Source organism: Fringilla coelebs (genome assembly GCF_963513975.1).
Source record: "Fringilla coelebs genome assembly, chromosome: 21".
In the NCBI taxonomy this organism is placed as follows: Eukaryota; Metazoa; Chordata; class Aves; order Passeriformes; family Fringillidae; genus Fringilla; species Fringilla coelebs.
The window spans coordinates 7,952,516-7,966,914 of record NC_140047.1 but is presented as its reverse complement, the minus strand read 5'-3'; the positions used below and the strand labels follow the sequence as shown (position 1 = coordinate 7,966,914).

General features: G+C 53.5%; 1 protein-coding gene across 1 annotated transcript; it reads right to left on the bottom strand.

Moving 5' to 3' along the window:
• Positions 1–220: 220 nt before the first annotated feature.
• Positions 221–14,020, bottom strand: PLPP7 (phospholipid phosphatase 7 (inactive)). Its single transcript, XM_084219841.1, has 2 exons — positions 13,454–14,020; positions 221–994 (listed from the first exon to the last, which is right to left on the bottom strand). The coding sequence occupies exons 1-2, from the start codon at positions 13,902–13,904 to the stop codon at positions 630–632; spliced, it is 816 nt and encodes a 271-aa protein (XP_084075967.1). The 5' UTR covers positions 13,905–14,020; the 3' UTR covers positions 221–629.
• Between the last annotated feature and the right edge of the window lie 379 nt (positions 14,021–14,399).

The window sequence follows — 14,399 nt, the reverse complement described above, 5'->3', positions numbered from 1 at the left end:
ACCTAGGCCCATCCCACCCAAAGCAAAAGTTTGCATCCCCTTGGGCAGCAAGATTGCAGGACCTGCTCCATGCTGAATGTGTATCTCAAAGCCACACTGGGCTCGTTTTCTCCCCTCCCTCATGATAAGAACCAAACAGGGCAGGATTTTTATGATTATTTATTATCTGTAAAGCACCAGCAGCGTCCTGACTCTGTACAAGACACAACTGCTGGGCTTACAAAAAGAAAAAAAGCACTGTGGCCAAAATAATTTAATCCTCTAAAGAGTTCACAAATGTGTTCTCAGGAAGCTCTCAGGCACTGCCCATCCTGAGGACATACCAAGGTGCCAATGTGAACCACCTAAAGAAGGCAGACATGGAGCTCATTTCTCTCACCTGTAAAGCTTAATTAGGCTGCTGTCCAAACACAGCTTGAGAATACGGCCAAAACAAAGGTATGGCCCTTGATTTCTAAAACCCAATCCATTACAAGAAACTTTTTTTTTTTTTTTAAAGGTGGGGAAGCGACATTAAAAAACACCACTACTCATGGAAGCTACAACTGCTTCCAACAAACAACACGTAGAAAATACTGGGAGGGGGGGACGACTCTCAAAGTATCTTCTAGCTCCCAAGTCCTCCATGTTCACCAGATGGATATCAACATCTGACACGTGTTGGAAGACATCCATATCAACTCCACCAGCCTGAACTGCAGGTAGCCGAAGACGAAGCCGGAGAGGACGTCGGTGATGTGGTGCCGCCCGATCATGACGCGGGACAGGCCCACGCAGAGGGCCCAGAGCACCAGCAGGATGCGGAGAGGGATGGCCAGGACCAGGTGGTTGAGGAAGAACTTGGAGAGCATGGCCACCCTGCTGGCGTGGCCGGCGGGGAAGGCGTAGGTGTCCATGGTCAGGTAGTCCAACAGGCCAGGGTTGATGTCGTAGGGGCCCTTCCGCTTGGCCAGCTTCTGCAGACCCGCCACAATCATGATGTCCAGGAGCAGGGCTACAAAACAGGAGACACACAGTGAACAGTGAGAGGCAGAAGAGCTGAGGGCAATTTTCAAGGCATAACATTAAAGGGTTGTCGTTGTTTTTAAATAAAAATTTGTGTTTGGTTCTGGTCAGGTGTCCATGGCGCAGCTGTACACAGCTTCCCCACCCTCAGGTCACCACACAAATGTTGATTACCCCTCCCAGTTTGCCCACAGAGGAGGCAAATACCACTGTCACCATCTGATAGAGGAGAACCCTAAACCACAGAGGAGAGCAACCCACCTGGGGAGGAAGAGAGCAACTGGCAAAGCTAAAATTGAAACTCTTTTGGCCCTCAAACCACCACTCCGGCTGCTCCTGTCGCTGCTTCCACCTCATGCTTTAAGAAACCTTGTGAAGCAAGGTCCCTGCCAGGCTGACCAGGCTGCAGTGAGCAGTCTGCTGGAGGCAAGGCGCCTCACAGGACTCTCTAGGGTTGTCCCTTGTCCTCTCCCAAGCTCCCCACCACCTCCTTCTGCCCAGAGCAGCCAGGTGATCACACCATGCTGACAGATTTCTCACCATGCTGGCAGATTTCACTAAGAAAAGAGCATTAGGAGCCAGTGAGCCAAGGGGAACAATAAAGAAAAATGGGCTCCTGTGTTAGAAACAGCACCACAGGGTGTTGGAGGGTGGGCGACATCCTCCTAGACATCCCCCACCCATCCTTCTTCCTCTGCCAAACCACCAAACACCCACAAGCCATTTCTTGTTTCTACTCACCTCTTGCTCCCTGTGACTTTCTGCCTGCAAGTCACCCCACACAGCCCCTTCCCTGTGCAAATACACTGGGGGCACCACACCTCCCAGCCCCAGCAAAACCAGGCTTGTGATGGCACAGGCACCTGCAGCTCTCTACACCAAACCCCCTTTCTTCCTTAACAGCTTCAGGAGTGAAACCCATCAGCACTTGTCTACATCCCCCTCCTCTTCAGCCCACCCGCTTTGTCCCAGCCGACAGGTACTGTCATTTCTATTTCCTAGCATCAATTTTATTTCTCTTTAATCCCCTCATCTGCTTTTCCCCAACCCTCCTAATTAGTCAGAGAGCTGATTTCAGCTCCCTGCAGCAATGACAAGGATGTATCTGCCATCACCAGCACACCCTGCTCCCTCAGCAGGAATGCCAGGGGCACTTGTTTGGCTCTCAGGCCCTGGTAAAGACCATTCCTTGAGAGCTGACAAGGTTTCAGGAGCATGGATGGGAGTGTGGTGGTGGTGGGGATGGGAAATGAGATGGCACACGGGAGGCAGCTCCACCTGCCTGCTCAGCACCTGGCAGGAGCTGGAAGCGAGGAGCTGTCACAGCAGCTCTGCTCACCCACCTTCCCCATGTGCCACCCCCAGCTCCAGCACTGCTTTGGGAAGGGGCTGGTACTTATCCTGGCAAAACCCTCTCCTTGGGGGAGACTGCTTTTCTCCCTCATCTTGCACGGGGAAGTGGGACAGCAGGACCTCCCTGAACCTTCTGCCCAAGGGGTCATGCATGCCCTGGGGTCTCAGAGCTGTGGAGGGCAGATAGAGCAGAGGAAAAGATCTGGGTAGCAGCTCCTCCCTGGCATGGACAGTAGCAGGAATCCAGGACAGACACAAAAAGCAGGAGATTGACACAGAGCAAAGGTTCATGAGTGGCACCTGAACAAAGGAGTCGAGGCTGCAGCTGGCAAGGGGCTGCAAGGAGGCCAGTCACACCAGTGTGCAGCAGTAGCAATGGGTTTAGGAGGACAAGGACAACCAGAGACTGCCCAGCTCCTGCTGGATGTGACCAGCAGGCAGGGAGAGAGCAGGGAGAGGTCTGCAGCCCACCAGGACCCCCACACTCAGCAGAGTGGTTGTCTGCACTTTGCTGATTTTTTTTTTTTTTTTTTTTTTTTTTTTTTTTTGACAGGCTGGCTGTGGGGAGAAAGGGAGGGAGAGATTTCAGACACAGGCTGTGGAGCCCTGGAGCAGCCACTCACCCTGGCTCCCTGTTAAGGTCAAATGCTGTGAGCCCAGGCTGGGCTGACCATTACAGGGCTGCCCTGCTCATGCTGGGCTTCCTAAATCACTCCCAGCCCAACTCCTCACCCCATTAAGTGACCCCCCCACAGCCCTGATCCAGCAAAGTGTTCCAGGAGAGGATTTTCAGAGCTCATCAGCTGCATTTCCTGCCAGTCCCATCTCACCCTGGACGAGAACTGTGTGAAACTGAAGCTCTCTTGGGAACCCAGACTCATCAAATTCTTGGGAACCCAGAAGCATCAGAGAGATGATGCACCAGTGCTGCCAAGAGAAGACTCTGGCCCAAGCTGCTCTGCTGAAGTCAGCATCAATTGCATTGCTGAGAAGCCAAGCCAGGGCTCCAGAATGAGTCTGGGCACCCCAACAGATCCCAGTGTCTCCCCCACAGTGTTCAATAAATTCCCTAGAGACCATTCCCCACCAAGCCTGCCCATGGATCAGCAGCACAAGTGCCATGTGCTTTAGCAATGTGTGGTGTTCACCATTGCCTGTCACAATTTTGCACTGGCAATATTTTTTTACGGTCAAAGGTGATGTCAGGGCAACTGGAGGGATGCAGGCATGTGTGCATGGAGGTGTTCAGGGCATGGAGAACAAGCCAAAGAGCAGTTCTAATAATCCTTTCATTCAGAAGATGAATAAAATGGGCCTTCAGTACTGCTAGCTTTGATTTTCGTCAAATGATGCACAGAAAGCAAAAAGCCTCGTTTGCCCACATTTCAAGATGGGAAGGCATGACAGCATTAAAACCAGGGGTTAATCTGCCGTTAAAAGAAAAAAAAAACCACAGAAGATCCCTCGTCTGGTGCTTTTTCTGTCACTTCCCCTCACACTTTCCATTCCTTGCATGGAGATTTCTTTATGAAACAGCCCCAGCAGCCAGCCCTGGCCCCTGAGGCGTGGGGGGGTCCCACTGCCCTGGGGGCTCTGCTGTTCCCCCTTTCCAGTGCTGGATCTCTGCTGTTCCCCCTTCCCAGTGCTGGATCTCTGCTGTTCCCCCTTTCCAGTGCTGGATCTCTGCTGTTCCCCCTTCCCAGTGCTGGATCTCTGCTGTTCCCCCTTTCCAGTGCTGGATCTCTGCTGTTCCCCCTTTCCAGTGCTGGATCTCTGCTGTTCCCCCTTTCCAGTGCTGGATCTCTGCTGTTCCCCCTCCCAGTGCTGGATCTCTGCTGTTCCCCCCTCCCAGTGCTGGATCTCTGCTGTTCCCCCCTCCCAGTGCTGGATCTCTGCTGTTCCCCCCTCTCAGTGCTGGATCTCTGCTGTTCCCCCCTCTCAGTGCTGGATCTCTGCTGTTCCCCTTCCCAGTGCTGGATCTCTGCTGTTCCCCCTTCCCAGTGCTGGATCTCTGCTGTTCCCCCTCCCAGTGCTGGATCTCTGCTGTTCCCCTTCCCAGTGTTGGATCTCTGCTGTTCCCCTTTCCCAGTGCTGGATCTCTGCTGTTCCCCCTTCCCAGTGCTGGATCTCTGCTGTTCCCCCCTCCCAGTGCTGGATCTCTGCTGTTCCCCCTCTCAGTGCTGGATCTCTGCTGTTCCCCTTCCCAGTGTTGGATCTCTGCTGTTCCCCTTTCCCAGTGCTGGATCTCTGCTGTTCCCCCCTCTCAGTGCTGGATCTCTGCTGTTCCCCTTTCCCAGTGCTGGATCTCTGCTGTTCCCCCTCCCTCTCCTGCTGCTGCCAGCGCTGGCAGGGTGAATCAGCAGGCAGCACTGCTGCCAAGGGCCCATCCTTCAGGAACAGCTACAGGCAGTGCTGTTGCCCAGCAGCTCCAACCCCAGCCCCATTCCCTCCCAATCCCATGACCCACACACCCTCTGGGACCTTGGCTCGCTTCCTTCCTCCCCTTCATGCACACCAAACCCTCCCTCCTCGGGTGGGCACTAAGGGGTTAACTTTCTCGGGTCCCCTCGGTGCTCCAGCTGCAGGTGGGTGTCTCTGCACTGGGGTGTCTCTGCACTGGGTGTCTCTGCACTGGGCACCGTTCCTGCTGTTGAACCCCAAGCCCCTGAGCCTTGCACCTGCCACCACCTTGGCTCTGTCCTTCCGTCTGTCCCTTCCCGGCAAATCCTTCAGGCTGCCCTGGCTGGAGGCTGGAGCAAACACAGCCCCAGGAGGAAAGGAGCCTGCAGCTGATGCACCAGCCTGCACTGGCTGCTCTCTGGGGACCCTGGGGCTGTCAAAAGCAGAGCAGGCATGGCAGAGTGCCACCTGACTGAGGCTGAGAGGAGAGGAGTGAGAAATTTTAATATGAAGGATTTTTTCCATCATGCCTTTCCCCCCAGAGCCAGGTAGCACTGGATTTAAACCAGAGGCATCAGTGGATGTAAAATCCAGGTAGTGCTGGGTTTGAGACTAAAGGAAGGATTAGCTCTTGCCCATTCTTGCTCCTTCCACATTTTTCTGAGAAAGATCAGGAATTTCCCTGTTGACCTGGTGTTAAGGGAAACAATCCTTCAGATTTCCAACACAAAACCACCCAGTCCCCAAATCCTACATTAACATCTACAATTTCCTTAAAACACAAAACCAAAGAGCAAGTCTTGTCTTGCCTGTGACAATTTTAGCATCAGAGATCACCTTGGTATTGTAAAAAGCCAACATCTGGCATCAGATGCACAGTAAATGAGCTGAAAGTGAGCCCCCTGGGCAGGCATTTTATATCTATTAATAAGGAAAGGAAAACAATTATCTGCCTTGCTCCTACCACCAAATGAGCAGAGAGGAGCCCTGTGCAGGCTGGGCACAAGGACAAACCTGAACCATCAGCAGCAGAACCAAACCAAACCCCAAAGCTTGAATTTAAAAGGAATTGAAGCAGCTGGATGTCCCCAGTCACCATGAGGTCCTTTCTGTCCCCGAGGTGGCCTCTCTAAAGCTGGAAGAGGCTGAGGATGGTGTGAGCACCCTGGGGACATGGTCTGCTCCAGGTTGGAGCCAGGCAGCGTCTCCAGGGACGGAGGCAGATTCCAGCTGGGGTGTTTATATAAACATGTTATCAAAACCACAGCTGAAAAACAACCTGGGTGCAGTTCTAGGGGCAGGGGGGGAGGAAAAGAGGAGAAAGCCAAAAAAGCCCTTGGCCTCATCTGCTCCTGCAGCCGAGATCCACGTGACTCCTGACACTTGGGGCTGCCTGCATGAGACAAGGCTGCTCTCCAGAGCCCAGAGTCACAAGCTGGACTCAGCCTCCCAGAACCATGGCTGAGCACATGGGGAGAGGAAAGCAGGGAGGTAAATGCCCAGGAATGAAGAGTGAGCTCATTCCATGAGCCCAGGAGGCTCCCAGTGTGGGAGCAGATGTGCCTCAGACAAGATGTGCACAGAGCAGAGCCAAGCTGGGGACAGCTCATTGCCTGGGCTTCAAACCCAGCATGCTGGAGGTGGCATGTGCTCCCCACTGCAGCTGCTGAGCCAGGTGTAGGGCCCAGACTGGCCTGGAAGGGGCTGAATTGCCCAGATTACCCACCCTCACCCAGTGCTGAACTCTGGACAAATGCCACCAGTCCCAGGAAACAGTTTCTTTAGCTCTAAAATTAGAATTCATCATTTTTCCCCCCATTTTTCTTTTCACTTACGTGCCCCCTCCTACTCCTTCTGAACTTCCCAAATCTCCTGCAGGCATTAGGCTCCCTGACCTGGAAAATGAGCTGTTTGCAGCCTTATCTCATTGACATTAATGAAAGATGCAGGTTTCAAAAGAGTCCTCACCCTCTCTCCAGTGGAGCCAGCAGCAGCTGGAAGAGGTCCACTCTGGAAATGAACCCCTCCATCCCATTTTGTTCCCCAAATGTGGCACTATGGGGTGTAAGAGCTGACAAAAAGCACAGATGGCATGACGCATTGAAGAGCCAATGAATCAGGCATTTTGCTGTTTGAGGGGGGGTTATTTTTTGGCTGAACAAGCATCAGTGTGGGGTAAGTGGTCATGGGGAGGTGATAAAATGGTGGAAAGCAGAATTGTGCAATTAATTAAAATAAAAACCCACAACAACTAAAAATAGATTTGCTATATTCTAGATGATTAGAAGCAGCCCTGAGTGCAAACACAGGCTGCCTGGAGTTCTCCCCTTGGAAACACCGTGCCCTGGGAGCTGGGAAATTTGTACTCAGCATCAAATACTGAGTGGGGGCTTCACTGGGGGGCTGGGGAGAGAGGCAGGCAAGAGGGGAGCACAGTGAAAAGGGCTTGTGCTGCTGGGGAAAAGGAGCTGAGCAGCCCTGAGGATGGCTCATGTGCCTCCAGAAGGGCTCTGACAGCTTGAAATGCTCCTGTACCCCATGGCAGCAGCACAGGAACCATCAGCACAACCCAGCAGCACCCACAGCACTGCATGGGGTGAGCTGGAAGAATAAAAGTGCCTTGGGCTGAGACCAGCAGCACGGCCCAGATCATCAGGCTGGGCTCCTTGCTTGGCCTCAGTGCTGTTTGGGATTGGAGTTCCACCCCACTGCTTTCAAAGGGTCTGATGCTGTGATGCTCAGAGGGTCTCCAACCATCACACCTCCCAGTGGGAAGCCAGATCAGGTACATCTGCCAGCATCCCTGTACAGATGGAAATGGTTCTCTGTTCCAGCTTAAAGCAGGGAGGTTTCTTCAAAGTGGAGGGAAAAAGGAGAGTTCATCTGGCTCCCCTCTTTCCCACCCCATCTCCCACCAATCCTGACCCCGAGCAGGGTCTCTCCCTGCCTGCTGCTCCTCCCATTGCTCACCTCACTCCCCCACCTTGCTCTTCCCAGCCACTGCTCCTGTCAAGGCGTGTTAGAGGCAAACACACTCACCCATTCCTGGGAGCTCCCCTGGCTCTGCTCCTGCAGCTCTGCTCCTGTCCCCTCTGAGCTGCCGGCAGGGGCAATGGGAAGTTGTTCCCGGAGTGACAGACAGAAGGATGACTCATTTCCCATGTTTATTCCCCCTCTTCCCATTCAACAACCCTCGCACTTCTTTTCTCTTTTGCTCTGCATTCAGGCTCGGAACGTTTCTGGCTCTGCGAGGGGTGGATTCCAGCTCGAGGGCTGGATTCCAGCTCGCTGCACATTCCCCAGGAGCTGCACTCTGATGCCTGCAGGGCTCACAGCATCCCCAGCAGCCGGCCAGGACCTGAGCAAATCGGTGCTGCCTGGTCCCGAGGGGCTGATCAGAGCACGGCTCCGATGGAGACACCGTGCAGCCCCTGGAAATGCCCCCGTGCCTGCTCCAGCCACGGTCAGACGAGTCCCAGGCTGTCCCCGCTGTCCTTTATCCAAGGGGACACTGCAGGCAGCAGGACACATTCCTGTAGAGGAAGCAGGCAGGAAGGGGGGCAGGGAAGCCGGGAGAGCTGGGCATTGCTGGCTGCTCAGAGATGCCTGAGCTCATCAGCTGTGAAGGGATGAAGGCTGAGCACAGCACCCACCACAGACCACGGACTTCAGCTGCTGTATCTGGGCAGAACAGAGGCAGATTAGCAGCCTGGAGTGATAAAGAGGAATATTTAATGCCAGGCTGGACCTGTGTCTAAATGCTGGATGCAGGGGCATCTGTGTTGCTCCCTCTGCCTGGCACCTTCCATGGGTCACTCATGCTGGGTTATTTGGCATTGAAATGTTTCCACCTCACTGGGCAGACGTGCTGCTGGCTCAGTGAGACCTTGGAGGGCACTGGCAGGGCCGGGAGAGGCATGGGACAGTGGCTGAGCCCCCTCCACGGATGGTTCTGCAGGGCACCAGCTCCTGAGCTGCTCTACCCATCCCTGCTGGAATGTCCTCTGCCCTGCCTGGCTCAGGAAATCCCTGCTCTCACAGTGCAAGAGTGAAAGGGGAAAAAGAGACACATCTGGCCCCAAAACATATCTGGGGCTCTGGGCTGAGCAAGCTCTGCTGGATTCAGGCTGCTCCATCTGCCGTGCAGCTCCCTGGGCTCTCTGCTGGGTCTGGGCTGCCCTGAGGCTCAGCTGACAGGATCAGCTCCTCTGCACTGCCTGGGCATCTCATCCACCCCGTGACCTTTACCAGCACCAGGCTGCACTGGCTGGATTTTTCATCCTCCAAAGAGAAGCACGACAATACCTGAAGCACATCTGTACTGTTAGAACAGGGTCACTGGGGTCTCGAGGGGCTTGGGGAAGGCATTTCTTTCTCTCTCTCCTTCCTAATCCACCAATTTCTTGCAAATCTGGTCTTGCTTGGAAGCTGCCATGATGGGCCACAGAGTTCTCACCATATATATGGATTTATAATTTTCTTTCTTAGGGGGTCTGCAGGGACTGTGCTTCAGAATATCATGGCTTGGTTCCTGGTCAGAGTAAAGCTATGTCAGTATTCAGGAAGAAGGCTGGACAGAGCAAGAACTTCCTCCTTGCTGACCTCCAGGAATGGAGGAGCTGCCCTGGGCTCCCTCCTTTCCTCCTCCTGCGGTATTGACCCATCCCCAGCCTGACACTGCTCGATGATACATCCATGCCCTGAGGCAGTGCTGTGCTCAATGGGATAAATGCTTAGTGACAGCTCCAAAGAGCCATCCTGCCCTCCAAGGGGATGCAGTGCCAGCTGGAGATGGCTGAGCACCAGGACCAGTGTCACTGAGACAGCAAGCAAAGAGAAGATTCTCTTCTCCTGGTCTGGATGCCTGTTCCAGAGAGCCATGACCACAGCAGAACCAGCTCCTGCTCCTTCAAACCAAGCAGAAACACAATTTCATGTGTAAGGATGACCCAAGCAGGTACCACCCAACAGCAAAGGCACCCAGCTGGATGACAAATAACTAAACACAGCAGTGGTTTGGGGGCAAACACAAAAGAGGGGCCTCACTGGAGTGACCACCTTGGGTGGACAACCATAGTCCATCCCCAGTGACCACATTCCATCCCCAGTGACCACATTCCATCCCCAGTGACCACGTTCCATCCCCTCTGCAGTGAGAAGGTGCCTGGATCCGCAAAGACCATCAGTTTAACGAGATCAATCTGTTTAGCTTAATAAATAGGAGGTGAAGAAATTACTTGAGCACTGTCCAAAATACTGAAAGGCAGAAGAGAGGTTGGCTGAAAGAGCTGTTCAGCTGGAGAGAGAAGGGTATGGAGACGCAATGAAGGGAAGAGTCCAACTAAAAGCACTTGTGAGAATCCCAGCCACTGCAGTAATAGAGAAATGGCTCTGACAAGTTCACCCTCACTTGTAACTGCACATCAGATTGAGTGTTTGGGTTTTTTCCCTTAACAAATTGAACAGGAATAAATTAAGGGATGTGCTACAGCCTGTATTTTGCCGTGGGTTAGATCGATGATCCAAATGTTCTTTGCTGGCTTTGCAGTCAATGAATCACTAAATTTGGATCCACATCCTCACCAGATGGATCAGAACCAGAAACTGAGGTACTGCTGCCCCCAGGGTTTAATGGAATTTCTGTCTGGTTCTGAAGCAGATCTCAGCATTTTACTGAAAGTTTTATAACTGCTTTCCCTCTGCAAGCCCGACTGCAAAGTTCAAATTACTTTCTAAGCACCTTAGTTTTCACTAAACCCTTGTGATTGCAGAGAAAAGCTTGAATAGTCCTAAAAGTTTCAACACTGGCAGACAAATAAAATGAACTTTATAACTGGGGGATTTCCTGAGTTATGATTTTCTCAATTTAGCCAAGGGGTTGTGGACCTTCTCCCTGACTTGTGCTCAGCCAGGGCTGGTGATGCTGAGACAGTCTTCCTGAAAGCATGTCCTGGCAGAGGGATTTGTACAGTGGGCACAAATATCTGGTTTCTTCCATCTTTTCAGTAACAGGCTGGGTGTGCTTTCTCTGGCTGTTTGGCATTTGCTGGAAAGGATTACTGTGAGAAGGGGAATCAATAAATTCCATCACAGATGACAAACACGGAGGGAAAACATCGCTTGGGGTTGCTAATCAGCATCTGCAGTGGGGGTGGATGGAGCATCCCAGGGTCAGCCCCCCTCACCCGAGATGCCCCCAGATGTGCTGGCAAAGCCCCTGGTGGGAGCTCCTCCTCCATCTGCAGTGGTGCTCCTGCCAGGCTCCCAGTCCCCTTCCAGCAGTCTCCTGTCTCCTCGCCTTGGAAGCCTGATTGCAAATCCTAAACAAGTGCTCTATGATGGGCTGGCTCCCTGCCCAGAGACTGCATCAGAAATTCTGCTTGATGTATCAAACCCTCAGCCGGCCGGGGGAAGGGAGGAGAGCCTGGGGGTGCCACTGACAACCCCAACTTCCCTCTTCCAGCAGGGAAATACCAGGAGCTTCTCTTCCCTCTGACCTGTGCCTGAACAGGAGAGCTTTTCACCACATCCTGGTGGATGTGAACCACAGAAAAGCAGCAGCAAGAGGGACCAAGGATGCCAGATGCAGCAGTGGTGCCATGACCTGGCTGTCTACATAAGACCCCACTTTTCTTGGGATGTGTCGAGGTCCACCTGCCCCAGGCCCCCAGCCAGGCTCCTTCTCCACCAGCAGTGCAGATTTCATGGCAGCAGCTACTCAGAGTTTCTGACTGCAATCTTAAATATCAGCCCAAGGCGACTCTCACAGCAGAGATCTGCTCTGTGGGGTGACACAAGTCCTCCTGCAGAGGCTCTGGCAAGAGAGGCTGAGGGCACCTTGGCCAGTGCCACCAGCTGATGCTGTCTTTTCAGAGGGAGCAGTGGAGCTCTTTGGAAATTGCCACACCTATGGAACTGGTCCTTCACACCAATTAACTATTTCCTATCTTGGCAGGGGGGGAGGAGGAGTGAGAGCAGCATGTCTAGGCCAGGATGTGATGCTCCAAAATCCCCAGCTTGTCCCTGGGTACCAGGTTGGAGCTCAGGAGGCGTGGAGATGTGCGTAGTGATGCAGGGATGAGCTCTCCCAGCCACCACTCCACAAAGTTAGAACATGACCCTGAAGTGGCTTTGCATTTGTCTTCCTCATATAACAACAGAAGGGTGAGAAAGCCTTCCTTGTCTTTAAGCCAAAAGGGGCACCAGCTCTTTGTAAGATCTCAAATATTTTGGAGTCAAAGCAGTCAGAGTTTTCAGGCTCCAGCCCCGTCAGGGGTTCTTGGGTCAAGAGACATCTGGAAGCTGTGCTGGTTGCTGTTAGTCACCTGCTATTTCATCCTTGTGCCCTTTTAAGTGGATCCTCTCTTCCCAGGAGGGGCTGACCCCGGCACTGAGGAGCCCCTGCAGGAACTGCTGATGCCGGCGGGCTCCGCATCACGCTGGAGCTATTCTGGCTTCTTCCCACCACTGCCTCCCCCCAGGAGATGTCACAGCACCAGGACAGTCTCCTCCAAAGGCACAGGGCAGAAAAGGCAGCTACCACTGTGCTTTTCAAGCCAGTCCAGGTCAGCCTCAACCCTCTCTGAAGGATAAACTTGTGGAAAAAACCCCAAAACCTGGGGTTGCTGAGCTGTATCACGTCACAGTCAGCCCCTGCAGACAGGACGTCCCTTTCCTGTGGTGCCTGTGAAATAAAGTGTCCCTACAGCCTCTCAAAATGCTCCTGGAGAAGAAAGGATCCAAATCCAATGTTTTCAATCTCTCCTACCAACCAAAAGTGGGATTGCTGAGTTTTTAGCGAGGGTGAAACACCAGGGTGGGTCACAGCCAGAGGAGAGGGTATTTAGTCACGAGGAAGTACAGGATAACTGGAGCCTGTGCCAAAGGCAGAAGAGCAAGAAGAGCAAGGTCCTCAGGTATACGTGGCCTGGGCAGGCTGGGACCAGGATCTAAGGCAAGTCTCAGCTAGAGCTCATCCTGGTCACTGGTGGGACATCAGGGTGGGATGGGCCCTGCACAATGGAGAAGCCAAACCCTTTAACACATCCAGAAACAGGGACACTGACCACCACCATGCAAGGAAGGACTAGCAGGAGAGCCAGAGGCATCCCAGCCTGCCTACACAGCCTCTGGGTCAAATTAGCACATGGAAACGGGGACAGCAGCAAGGAAGGTACCCAAGGGAATGAGGATGTGAGAGCAAACTGCGGCAGGGAAGGTGACAGGACTCCATCACATGGAGTCTGGTCAAGAAGGTGGCAAGGGGATGGAAATAAAATCCTCAGGAATTAGTCCAGATATCAAAGACTAATATCTTTATGATATCCTATCAAACACCAGGGCAGATGACCACAGAGTAAATAAAATACACCACTTCTGGCATCCACCCTCCCACCACGGACACTCCCTTGGTCTGACTGGACAACCCTGCCCCATGCAGCACAAGGGGCCTGTCCCTGCTCCATGGCTGGCCCAGCCACCATGGTTACTGCCCCTTAGACACCTGCTTGTGCCATCCATCACCCCCAGCACCTGGGACCAGGAGGGCCAATAAGTGCAGCATTTACCCTAAAGGTCACTCCCTGCTTCCCGACCACTTCTGATGCTGGGAGCAGCCAGAGGAGGAGTCCCAGCGCTGCTGTCCCTTGTGAGGAGGGCTGGGCTTCCCCAGCAGGGAGGGAGGTTTGCCACTCACCTAGCAGCAGGTTCATGAGGACCTCCTGGCCTGCCAGCGTGCTGCTCTTCACCAGGCAGATGAGCGTCCCCGCGATCCAGGGGATGCCGTGCCCCGTTATCCCCAGCAGGTTGATCATGGAGCGGGCGCCTCCCCAGGAGGAGGCTCTGTTGGCACACACTCCCAGCCTCTTGGACATGCAGATGTCGATGGCCAGCAGCGAGTTGAAGGCGATTCCCTTGAAGGAGGGGTTGAGCTGCATGCAATCCTCCTCGGGCAGCTGCTGCGACTGCCGCCGCTCCTTGGGGCTGCTGCTCTGGGCACCGGCTGCCCCGGCCTGGCCGCTCTGCTTCCTGCTGGAGCTCCTGCCCTCCTGGTTCCCCTTCAAGGGCTGGTTCAGGGAGAGGAACTCAGCCCTGTTGAGGACATTGTTCCTGTCTCTGGCCCTGGCCCGTGGCTGGGATGCTGGCATTGCAGTCTCTCTTTAACGCAACCTGCTTTGCAAATACCGGGAAGGAGAGAAATCCCTCTTCTCCCTGCAGAAAGCTTCCCCCACTCCCACCCTTTCACAAGCTGTGAATTTGGGAAGCTACAAAGGTTCCCCTCTGTTGCAGTTGCCCCCAGCACAGACTGCAGCTGTTAAATATAGAGTAAGGAATGCACATGGCTGTTTACTTCATGGGCCTAGCAAGCTTGGAAGGAAAATTAATGCCAGGCTTGGCAGCCACTCCAGTGCCAGGGAAAAAGGTTGGACAGCCAATAGATATGAAGAAGAGGAGGGAAAAACATTGTGCCAAAGGTTGGTTGCTTCTGGCCTGGTCTATTTAAATCTTCCAATTGCTTATTCCCCTGGGCTGCAAGGGAAACTGGGAAACGTAGTTCTTTTTGTGCTGCAATTCACATTTCAGTACCAGAGTCAGAGCTGGAGATGATGGCATCCCCCTCCCTCCTCAGGGCACTCGTGGGG

Excerpts from the sequence above, each read along its gene's own strand:
- PLPP7 (XM_084219841.1), bottom strand. The coding sequence starts at position 13,904 with ATGCCAGCATCCCAGCCACGGGCCAGGGCCAGAGACAGGAACAATGTC. Across the intron at positions 995-13,453 it reads CCTCATGAACCTGCTGCTAG|CCCTGCTCCTGGACATCATG; the intron begins GTGAGTGGCAAA and ends CCTGTTTTGTAG.